Source organism: Lithobates pipiens, unplaced genomic scaffold (assembly GCF_037356315.1).
Source record: "Lithobates pipiens isolate NorthernLeopardFrog02 unplaced genomic scaffold, aLitPip1_a1.2 Scaffold_25, whole genome shotgun sequence".
In the NCBI taxonomy this organism is placed as follows: Eukaryota; Metazoa; Chordata; class Amphibia; order Anura; family Ranidae; genus Lithobates; species Lithobates pipiens.
The window spans coordinates 6,678,307-6,691,015 of NW_027507787.1; the positions used below are offsets into that span (position 1 = coordinate 6,678,307).

Below are 12,709 nucleotides of genomic sequence, written 5' to 3' on the forward strand. Positions count from 1 at the left end.
GGTTCATTATATCCACATATTTTTGCACAAGTGGGATATTTAAAGACGTGTGTGTGTGTGGGGAGTATAGACTTTGATTTATAGTTGTAAGAATATTATTACCTTTTGTGTTGTTTATGCACTTTTGATTTGTTTAACTTTCATTTTGTTAGTGGAGCCCTTCTCGCTTTATGTGTGGACATTATAACCATTGATATCTAATGGTATATATACTGTATTTAAGGATTGCACCCCCTATTGTTTTTATGTATGGAGTGGTTATCCATTGAATGAACCAAAGGCGTATTGTGGCGTTAAAGTCTGGTGAGTGGCCATTTTATAAGGTGGTGGTGGCACAAATAGTTTTGGCTGGTGGAAAATAAGGCACATGGACACAGAAGGATTTATGTTTTGATTTAACATTGTATCGTAAATTGGAGATTGGACTGAATCCACATAACAGTGGGCGGTCTGGGCATAAGAATAAGTACCATTGCATTAGAGGACATTGTGACATTTTGGTCAAAAAGGGAGGATTGGATAATGAGGGCTCAGATGTTTGTCTCTGGACCCCTAATAGAAGCAAGATGTAGGATAACTACCTGGAGGGGTTGGGCCTGTAACCCTTTGAAATACCCTTGCAGATTCACACATGTACAACCGGTTCTTTCCTCCTCCTTTTTATAGTTGAATTGTTCCGTATTGGTTTTCTTGTGCTTTTATGCATCGACAATGTCAGATACTGAATTTGTAATTTCTCTTGTTGAAAATTGAATAAAAATATTGTAAAAAAAAAAAAAAAAAAAAAGTTTTTACTAATTTTTATATATCTTTTACATTTTTTTGGATTTATTTTTCACTTGGGATTTTGTTGAGCACTTGGAGTGGTCTCCGGTGGGAGCATCACACCTATATTAACATACATTGATAATCACTGGAATGATGGATAAAAATGAATATTTTTTTTGGTATATTACATGCACTATAGAAGTCTCGTGTTGTACATTAAAACAATAGGGGGCGCAATCCTTAAAACACAGTTTATATATATTTTTCCCATCCAGGTGAGAGAGCACTTGGGATTGCAGCGTACCAGTATATAGCAAAAGGGGTCGTTTTTTTGTGCTCCGGTACTTAAATTTATATTGATATCTAATGGTAGCTTAGCAGCTTTTTGTTTCTTTCCCCTGTTAGCGCACTTTCATATTGTACACAAGTAAAATAGTAGTTCTGCATTGAGATGTATAATACAATTAGTTTGTCTAATTGTGTTACAAAATGTACACAATGATAAACATATAACAGTGTACATAATATGTGAATAAAAATACAGGGAAGTGAAATGGAGAGGTATGAAGCAGTAATTTTCTGCACACAGATTTTGTTTATAATATTTGTCTTTTTTTTTTTTTTTTTTTTGTTCTCTGTTCTCATAAATTTTATGTATTATTTATGGGGGGCTGGGGATGTCTTGGTGTCCATGAATTTCTTATCAAGGTATTTGATTGGAAATATATATTTTTTTTCTTGTTTGCAGAAGCAGAAAGCGGTATGGCTTTCCACATTAACTGTGCCTAACCCTCCTTCACCAAACTTCACCCTAACCTCTCCTCCTCACCTATGGACTCATAATCAGGAGCTCCCTCTGAAGATTAACACACACAAAAACTCTGGCTGTCTCTTATTTCCTCATCTGTGCACATACGCCTACATACATACATGATACATATGTACATATATAAGATCCATATATATGGCTATACATATGTATATTTATATATATATATATATATATATGTACATTTGGATATATATTTATATACACCTGTGGATGTGAAAGATACATAATGTAGTCAGAATATGAACTGGATGTTTTTATAGATTAAGTCTGATCTCCGTATAGAAGGTTATTTATTGGTATATATGCAATTCACAGAGCCACAGAATTTTACCAAAGCAACATTGTATTACTCATCCAATCAGATTTTACGTCAATAGAGATGTTGCCCATTCTGCCTGATGATCTCTCAGATGCATTTGTGTATATAGATGTATACTGATATAAGTGCATGGATACCATACATATAGTTTTCAGCATATGTATATGAAAGGGTTTACATGCACCTATATGTGTATGTGTTTGTATATAAATCTGTACACCTTTATATGTATTGTGCACTGCGGCTGTACAAGAATACATATGCTCATCCACCAAGGTGAAACTAAAAAGACTTAACTAAGTGTACTTATCTGTCAACGCTCAGCATATTACTACCCTCCCACTGTCGCTCTAACTTCTTTGCAGGAATCTTAATCCCATCACTGCCAGCAGGCATCTATAGGGTTAATCAGTGGGCAAATGAAAATTTGTCATTTCAGGTCTTTGTTCCCCCAGGTGGCACTGTCTGTGGCAATGTTTCATGTCTGTCTGTGTCATGGTTTATGTCTTTCCCACTGTTCCCCATCTATCCCAGTGTCTCAGTCTTCAGAAAAAATTGGCATTCATCAATTTCAGTTTGTACATTTTCACTTCATATCCTGGATTACCTTAGCCAACATATCTTTCAAGACCATACCCTAATATCAAAACCCCCTTGTCCTTCACAGGAAAACATAAAAATTATGTTAGTTATGAATGCAGCATATCAAGATAATAAACATAATTTGTTCTGGGAAGCAATAACACATCTTATGTTCCAGCACCCCAAATATGGCCCCTTAAATGTGCATGCATTCTGAACCTAGCTTTATCCTGAATATAGTTATATGGTATCCTGTCACCCTCATGGCCTATACATGTTATTTTGATAAAAGCATCTCATAAAATCAGCAAATGCAGCAGTAGTGATATTATATTTTTCTACTACAAATAATATTGGAAGGTTGTGCCCAAGTGGACATTTGTGGTGTGGTAGTGATGAACTAGATGGGAACAGAGATTGCTGTGATATAACTTTCTATGATTCATTTATTAAAATGCAAGGATGGCTGTGTAAACCAGAATAATTTAGGTGGACCTTGCACTAAAATGCAAGGTGTGTTTATTACAAACAGACCCACACCACCTATCTAACAATGGCACATGATACCTGTAAAAAAAGAAAAAAAATTATAAACGCGTAGAGAAAAGTTAGAAACCATGATCACTTTTAACCTGGCTTCTGCACTAGTGAGGTATGATGTCACAGTTCTTCCGTGAGATCTTGGGAACACTGCATCTCCAAAACCTTTAGAAGATATGGGATTTTCAGTGTTCCCAGGTTCTTGCTGGAGGCACCATGGCACCACACACTCTAGTGTGAAAGCCAGGTTTAAGGTAATTATGTTTTCTAAAAAAATTTCGCATGTGTTTTCTTCAGGAAATATGCAGTGTTTTTGATGAGGTGTGGAGAGTGGTATGTAATAGGCGGATCTTGCATTCCAATGTAAGGTCTACTTAAAGATTAGGTGCAGAAAAATTATATAATAAGAACTGTTTATTTTTCCATGCAAACACTTGGTCCTTATCTGCAGTATAAAATAATTAGTGTAGCGCTAGAAAGTGTGCAAAAGATTTTTGTGTACAAATAAAATGTACAAAGTGACAATATAGCTAAAAAAAAATATAAAGTGAATACTAAAGGGATATATAGTCCCAAATGGAAAATGTGTACAATTAAATCAAACTATGACTTCATATAGTCTATACTGAAGAAATGGACTTCCATTAGTTCTTTCCACTATAAACAGTCCTCTTAAAGTGCCAAATATGAAAATATGGATGGAAATGTTCCCATAAGATGACCCCAAACTGGTAGAAGGACTATGTGGAGAGATGGAACAACGAACAGTTGACTGAAGCTGTGTCTGCAATCAATCTTTCACTAGTAAAGGACGGGTACTCTTACCGATGTTGTTGGACCCACCTGTCGTACGACAGTTGGTCAGTAAGGCTTGGAATCTCAATGGGTCCCAGTCAGGCTCTGGGGGATGATCCTGGTAAGGCGTCCTCAATTCTCCGATTTGGAGCTAAAACTAAACAGGCACTCCTAATGGGAGTCCACACCCGATCATCTCCGGACTCCAAGGGGGCAGGTATTCGGGACAGAGTATATCCAGGAATAAATTTTATAAAAAACTCATGGAAATGGTATATGGGAAAAACAAAAAACAAAAATCTCCTGATGGTGCAGGTCAAAAAAAAAACACGATAGGTTTATTAAAGGTCATATAATAAAATATATAGATGACACAAAAAATATTAAAAGTGATCACAAAGGTAAAATAAAAAGTAAAAGCAATGTGGGGTACAAGAAATGCTGGCCCTATATCTGCAGTAGCTTAAAGTCAATTTGTCGTCAGGAAAAGGGGATACAATTATTTTTTTTTACATAGTCCTTCAGTGCCCAAGTTAATATTACAGTGTAAACCCTAATTTATTATGGATAGGTCCATGATGAATAGTTATCTGTAAGGTTCAAACACAGAGCAGTGTCGGGAAATACAGCACTCCACTACTGAGTCAAAAATAGAAGTCACTATGAATGCTGATTGTTCAGCGATAGTAAAATAATCTAGAAATGATTCAAGTACAGGACAATTCATAGTTGTTTCATTGGTTAAAAACCTTCAGGTACGTTTCTTGCTTAAAATGTTGGTTTAGATGCAGTTTAAAACTTGAACATCAGCTTTTAAGATGCTTTTGGCCGAAGTGTCACATATTATGTAAAGCATTACTAAACAGGATTATTTGACTACAGTAATCCATAGATGGACTGTAGTGATTGTCCGTGTTATATAAAATTCACTGTGATCTTATCAATATTTGTCTCTACAATTTTAGATTTTTCACAGACACAAATATCTTTCAGAGTGAAGTTATAAGTAAACCTACTTGAGCTACGTGGCTAGCTTCCTCATTTAGCTTCCTCAATAACTTCCGCATTTTTGTAATGCGGCCTGTTTCAAATCATAGACATATTAAGCAATTTTTTTGAATTGTTGGCTTTTCCTTGAATTAAAGTGTTTGCCATCATGTTCTACAAGTACCCCTTCGGTTTCACGCTGTCTACTGAAGGAAGGCATATGGATTTGTGGCAGCTAAAAGGTGGATTTATGATGTTTTTAAAAAAAATAATTTTGAGTAACGTATAACCTTAACATGACTGTTATAGTAAGATGTTTTGTCACTACAATATTTTATTTCACAGTCAATTTAAACAACTTTAAGGTATACCGCTTCCATCTATCCCCTGTGTATCACATTTGTACTGCAAACACATTCTACTTTTGCAACATAGCCATTGAATATGGCACAATCAGATAGTAAATGGTTCTTTCTGTAGCTGGTTCTCTGTTCAAGGCTTCCTATCCATTGTCTTTCCATCAACACTTTAAGTGAACCTTTCCTCTATAAAATGAATCTACCATCAGCTTGATGTGGTAACTTGAGAGGAGAGGGACTTTTCCTCCTTTCTCTCTCTCCAGTTCGTCTTGTCTGTGTGAAGTGTTTTTATGACCAGCATCCATCTCACATCTTTGTTTTGTCCCATCCTCATGGGTGTGGTTTGGGTGTTCCTAAGAAACTTCCTGCTAGTTTAGAAACTGCAGAGAAGTTATTGCAACACAGGGAGTGCATTGTGGCTTGTTTTGTTTGTCCTTTTCAAGCTTTGTTTCTTGAGTTTTCTTGCATGATTTGTTATTGTGGGTTGCAAAGAAATGTAACTGTTGCTGCTGATACAGTGACATGTGAGAGCACTGAAAGTTATATGGCATGGATCTAATCATTTTATTTTATTTTTATTTTTTTAAGTCCTGCAAATTGCTGGAGTTTAATTATTGTACTGTAAATTATAATGTATAGTTATGTTGCATTCTGAAAGTAAGGGCATGGAAATATCTTCCAAAAAAGGGAAAACAGTAGAAGTCAGGAAGGCCAAATGGCATTCAAATGAAATCAACTGAATGCACATACACAGAATTTAATGATTTTTTTCTTACAGGGTTTTTGCCGTAGGAATATGTTTTGCATGATCAGCTAACTGGTTTACAGACAGCTTCCTGTGCAAGTTAGGCTTCATGTACACGGGACATTTTTACAGTCTCTCCTGAACGATTTAACTTGACAGATAGTAACCAATGTTTAAATGTCTGTTTTGCCGCGTTTTCATGCCGGGTTTGTGTTTAGTGGCATTTAAAAAAATATATATTAATATCTTTTCAAATAGCCAGCAATTGTGAAAATGTCTGTAAACGAAACATGGCTAAATGCAGTAACTCACTTTTAGCCATGTTTCGTTTACAGACATTTTCACAATTTGGCACTTGAAATGCCTGTAAACTCTGCTTCTTAAACACATTTTTTTGCGTTCCAAAAAATAGCTCTAAACTCAGCTGCCTATAAATGACTGTAAACGAGTTCAGGGGCAGCTAAAAAAACATCCAACTGCTCCTAAAACGTCTGTTTAGCAGCAGCAGTGTACACGAGGCCTTACAATAGCTTGCTCATTATGAACTGGTCAGTGTCCAACTGCAATAACACAAAATGATGAGAAAAGCAAGATATAAATTAACGTTTTATTTTAGCAAGGCACAGAGTGCAACTTGAAACCTTCTAACTTTTATTCTAAACTTTAAAGCTAAACTCTGGGGATGAAAAACCTGTGGCCACCTTGCAGTGGCTTCCCCTCCCCACTGCAAGGGTTAGTTACTTGTTTTACTTGAGGGATAATGAATAAGGTGATATACTTTGCTTATTACAAAATAGAGCTCTCCATTGTTGTTTAGTGCTATGGATTGTGGGCAGGCCCTCAGTGTCCTCTTGTACAATGCAGGGTTGCTGGCTACATGATCACATTAGAGAGCTGCGACTAGTTAGGCAGCAAAGAGGAAAGTCTTCAGGGGCATGATCAAAGGAAGCCTGCATAAGCAAGGAATAATTTAAGTATATCACCATATTCATTATCCCCTTAACAAAATAAGCAGTTAAAGGCTTTTCCCTGCTTACTTAATTGTATAGCTTAGAGTCCTACCTGTAACGCCTCTCTTTGAAGGGCTGGACCCCAGGAACCCAGGGCTTTGGTCTTGCTGGTTTACATAGCTTTCCTGGTGAGGTGCTTTTACAGGTCCAAGGGAGTTGAAACCCTGTTTTAGGGACGCGGTCCTTGAAGGCTTGCTAAACGCAGCCCGTCGTGATGGGTAAAGGTTGGATTGTCTGTTAATTCAGCAAATCCTGTGGCGGGGATAAGTTAAGGGAAGAAACATAGGTATTAAAAACACCTAGGTATTCTTCCATTAGGGAAAAAAATTGTCATGCCTTAATTCTCCAGTAGAGGGAGTCTATGCACATACCTTACTCTGTTGTCTTCACTGTAAAGCTCAGTCAGTCTGTGTGTGGCCGCAGTAGCACGTGCAGGGAGATTCCTATCAGGTAAAAGAAATATGCCAAATGTTTTCTTTTCACTCCCCATAAGGGACCAGGGGTTGGGGGGACATCAGCGCTGTACCCCCCCTTTACACCCACCCCCGCCGCTGGGGGGGGTGCAGAGGTCCCGCTGGTACTGCTAATGTTGTTCACTGTTGAAATGCTGTTTCTGTTGTATGTACCTGCTACAAACAGGTCTCTGCCTCCCCCCCCCCCCCCCCCCATGTTGGGTCTGTGGACACGAAAACGTCGGGAGCATTTTAAATGTAAAAAGGGGCAATTTTTTTCTTGGAGGGGGCGAGGCCCCCGCGCATGCCGTGAAAGTCCACGAGGACACACGGCAGGCATACACAGATAAACTACAGCTGTGACAGTCTCTCCTTGACTGACGAGGAGAAAATAAGCATTCCCTGTTCTACATTCCCTTTGCTGCTGTAATTCGTATGATGTGAAGGTTTTTTTTGGTGGAAATAATAAAGGCACAACTTATTTTACCTGATCGGAGTGCAGCTATCCAGAGTTTTTTCGGTTCCTTCATTCAGCCTGCAACACAGGGACACAAGCTGTGGGACATGTGAGGGTTGCAAACTGCCAATCCTGATACAGAAAGGACACCTTTTTCCCAGCACTAGGCTGAACTTTATAGCGACTTTAAATGTCATGACTATTTTCAGCGATTTGCATAGCATCTCTATTTTTGTACTTAGGAATATGCCTACGAAAAAAGACACCCCAAAAAAGTAAAGGTTTCACCCCCAGGCGTTTGGATCTGAAGTCGCATCTCCACGCTGTCATCCTTGCCTGAATTACCAGTTATGGCAAACCAGGGTGAGCCATTGGAACAAATTGATGGTGCAACTGCTACTCACATCTCAGTCCCTGTATACGTGACTGAAGATGTCCTTTCCTCCTCCCTGCAGGGTCTGGAAGAAAGACTAGCGACTTTCATCGCATCCTCCATTCAAATGGATAGAAAGCATGCTAGATCCCCCTCCTTCACTTCAGAACCTTTGCAAGGGGAACAGTGGGCACAAGATGAGCTGTTATCAGTCGATCAGGAGGAAAAACAAACCGATGATTCCTCTGCGAAGGAAACAACGGTAGATTAACCTTTTTTTAGCCTCTCAATCTGAGAAATTGCTGATACATTCTCTTACGGAGATGATTCGCTCCACTTTCATGCAATGTGAATAAAGGCCTAACTTGTCCAGTAGACAATGCACAAATGCTTAAGGATCCAATAGAAAAAAGTTTTTAATCCCTGTTAAAATCTACTTTTTCCATGGCAGGTGTCGTTACTCAGCCTGCAGTCAATGCAATAGGCGTCTGTCAATCACTAAAGGGCCAATTTAAACAGGCCCTTAGAGAGATTCCTGCACAACAAGCTCTGGAATTGTCCGAACTACCAAAAGCATTAGGCTTTGCCATAGATGCTATTAAAAATTCTATTCACCAGGCATCCCGCATTATGCTTGTGCATATGCATAGAATCTTGTGGTTAAAAAATTGGTCAGCTGAAGTACCATGTAATAACTAACTTCCTAACTGGGTTCCCTTTTCAGGGGGAGCAACTATCTGGAGAAGAGTTGGACAAATATATCCAAACAATTTCTAGTGAGAAAAGTGCTCTTTTGCCAGTCAAAAGAAAGTATAAACACCCTTCATTTAAATGGGCTTTTTCCCTACACCAGGGGTTTCCGCCTCTAGGCAGTGGTGGCAGCCTCCGCCGTCAGACTCTTGAGGAAAATCTCAGAGTTAGACCCAGGCTCAAAACAAGTCCTGGGGTTGGAAATCTGCAAAGCAGAATCCTAAAGCCTCATCATGAAGAGGCAACCCCCCTCACCAAGGTGGGGGGAAGACTGCTGCAGTTTTCAGAAGTCTGGAAAGAGGAAATTCAGGACAGATGGGTCATCTCTACTATAACGCTGGAGTAAAGCTGGAATTTCGGACTTTCCACTGTCTCGCACTGTCAAGCATTCCCAAAAATCCAGAGAAAAGACAATCGCTGTTTCAGGCACTAGACCGATTAATATCTCAATGGGTGATCATACAGATCCCCACAAAAGAGCAAGGTTTGGGGTTCTATTCAAACCTTGTTATGGTACCGAAACCAAATGGAGATGTCAGACCCATTCTAGATCTAAAAAATCGAAATCAGTTCCTGAAGATCCGTTCCTTTAGCATGGAGACGATCAGGTCAATAGTTTCTATCCTTCTAGGAGGAGAGTTTCTAGCATCAATCAACATCAGGGATGCATATCTGCAGGTCCCTATATTTCCCGTTCATCAAAAGTTTCTACGGTTCGAGTTAGAACAGCAACATTTACAGTTTGTAGCCCTACCCTTTGGGCTAGCCACAGCACCCCGGGTGTTCACCAAAGTGCTGGCTCCACCTTTAGCCAGGTTAAGGGCACAAAGCATAACAGTCGTAGCATACCTAGACAATCTATTACTAATAGATCAGTCGGTGGCTTGTTTGGAACAAAGCGTACGCATTACAACCAATTACATGGAAAGTTTGGGTTGGATTCTCAACCTAGAGAAATATTCCTTAATACCGCTAAAAAGGCTGGAGTACTTGAGTCTGATCATAGACACAGCCCAGGAAAAGGTGTTCTTGCCTCAGGCAAAGATCAACTCCATAAGAGAGCTGGTGTGGATGGTCAGGTCAAATGGCGATCCCTCCATTCACCTTTGCATGAGATTGCATTCAAAGCAGTTCCCTATGCCCAGTTGCATTCAAGACTGCTGCAAAACCGTATCCTGTATGCTTGGAACAAAGCAATTCAAGCTTTAAACTTGCCAACGCAGCTGTCCCCAAGAGTGTCCCAAAGCCTCGCTTGGTAGTTACTAAACCCAGAATTTGCTGAAAGGAAAATCCTTCAGACCAGTCATCTGGAAAGTGGTAACAACGGATGCCAGCCTTTCAGGCTGAGGAGCAGTACTAGAAAAGACAACTGTCCAGGGACAGTGGTCAAGAACCAAAAGAATCCTTGCCCATTAATATCCTAGAGATTCAGGCAGTACGGCTGGCTCTAAAGGCCTGGACTTTCAGGTTACGGGATTGTCCTGTCAGGATTCAATCTGACAGTGCCACAGCTGTGGCCTATATCAGTCACCAATGGGGGAACCAAGTCTCTCAGCGCAGAGAGAGGTGAACCATATTCTAACCTGGGCAGAAAGGAATGTTCCATGCCTATTGGCAGTCTTCATTCTGGGAGTAGAGAATTGGCAGGTGGACTACATAAGTCGCCAGCAGTTATTCCCAGGGGAATGGTCTCTTCACTCTGGCATATTTCGGGACAGATAGATGGGGGACTCCGGACGTAGATCTTCTAGTGTCCAAGTTCAACATGAAGTTAGCCAAATTTGTGGCCAGAACAAGGGATTCACTCGCATGCGTAAAAGATGCGTTGGTGACCCCATGGGATCAGTTCTCACTGATCTATGCATTCCCCCCTATTCAGTTGCTGCCTTGACTTCTTTGCAGGATCATGCTGGAAATTATTTGTTTTCAGTATGTAAAAGTGGAAAATCACGCACAGCTAAAGCTACAGTGCAAATACCTTTCAGACCCCTTTCACACTGAAGCTCTTTTCAGGCGCTTTCACGCTTAAAAAAATTGCCTGAAAAGCTCACGAAAACCTATTTTTATTAAAATCAATGAATGCTTTCACACTGGGGCAGTGCGCTGGCAGGGTGGTGAAAAAAATGCCCCTCTCCATTGAAATTAATGTAAAGCATTTCAAAAGCGCCTGAAAAGCTCTTCAAAAGTGCTCAGTGTTTTTACTGGCAGTTTACAAGCGCCTCACTATGAAAGGGGCCTTAGGTTTACTGTCTTAACTCACAAAATGTATGTATTTTTAGTCGGCCACACTTGTGACACACACACCACTGCTACTCAGATTTGATTATTCTGGTTCTCTGCTGTACTGTTACTCAGAGGCGTAGCTTGAAGCTTGTTGACCTGCCCCCCACGACCCACTACCACCCACCACTTCCACTATGTGTGCAGATATACCCACCGAATGCCAAGATACTCAAAGTGGCTTAAGAGTTTAGACTTCCCTGAGTTTCTTCTTACATCAGAGGACAGGGGTGACCCATGGAGAATCAGAGGACAGGGATCACCCTGGCAGGTCATTTGGCAGAGCTCCTTTCCCATTCCAACACTGTAAACAGCTCCTCCCCCCCACAATACACAGGGCTGAAATCACATTCCTTTACACACAGTCTATCAGCCTTCACAGGGTGTATCTGGCTTTTATGTTGCCCTTCTGCCTTGTGAAATACCCTGGTTAGAACGGCAGTGGAGTTGCAGTAGGTAAATACACCCTGTGCAGATAATGACTGACTGGCTGTGTTTTAAAGTTATGTGATTTCAGCTCTGTGGTGGAGGAGCAGTATAGATTGCTGTACTGGGAAAAAAGCTCAGCAGCAGGAATAGCATTCAGGGTGGAAGGGGTGGTCAGGGGGCTTTGGGGGGACTTAGATCTGGGGGGGCAAAGCCATGTGACACAAAATCTGGGGCCTGCAGCCCCTCAGGGGCCCTTTCAGGAGGGATTTGTTTTAGCAATTCCTGAAGGTGTCTCTGTCAGTGTTGGCAGGTGTTTGGGGAAGGTCACCTCCCGGAGGTTCGTGTCTTTTACCCAATTGTCAGGGAAGAGGGGTAAGCGGACATCCCCTCTGGGGTGGGGGGGGTACAGAGAATGAAAGCTAGTGACTAGAAGACATTGAGCGGTGTCTTACTCACCAGTGACATCGGCCCCACTGTGGCTATAGGACAGCACTCTCGTCCTCTTAACTCGCTGAGCTTGGTTACCATTCCATGTTGCCAGCACACAGCACAGATACTTCCCCTATCCTGGGCTGTTCTCACCCCATGCTCCTCTCCATTCAGGAAATGGCTCACAACTTCTCCCCAGCCAATCAGAACAAAGGGGTGTGGACTGTGGAAGGCAAAGTGGAAGCCCAGTACTGGAGCATGGCTGTGGGGCCCTAGGGCAGATTGGAGTTGGACTTTGTGGAGGATATGATAATATGACAGGCCCCTGGAGCTAGGGGAGGGGTTGTGATTGTGACCCCTGCAACCCCTTATGCTACACCCATGCTGTTACTGTATCTTGTATCGCCTCCTTGCTCATTAGACAATGGTCAAGAGGTGAGAGGCTAAATTATTGTTCACTGATCAGACTGAAGGCTGAAAGGTGACTAAAGAAGCCACTAAACTGAACCAAGAAACAAAATTATCATATTTATTGGCATATAACACGCACCTTTTCACCCTGAAAACAGAGTGAAAATAGCATGTGCATGTTATATGCCAAT

General features: G+C 40.8%; 1 protein-coding gene across 28 annotated transcripts in view; it reads left to right on the forward strand.

Annotated features, from left to right (window-relative positions):
• KCNMA1 (potassium calcium-activated channel subfamily M alpha 1) overlaps window positions 1–12,709 on the forward strand; it is a 908,686-nt gene that overhangs the window by 615,642 nt on the left and 280,335 nt on the right. For 16 of the 28 annotated variants that reach the window (XM_077453994.1, XM_077453993.1, XM_077453995.1 and 13 more), the window contains one exon: window positions 1,517–1,528. The exons of the other annotated variants lie outside the window; for them this stretch is intronic. In XM_077453994.1, coding sequence (XP_077310120.1) covers window positions 1,517–1,528 — 12 coding nt within the window. The remainder of the gene's footprint in view (window positions 1–1,516; window positions 1,529–12,709) is intronic. 28 annotated transcript variants of the gene reach the window in all.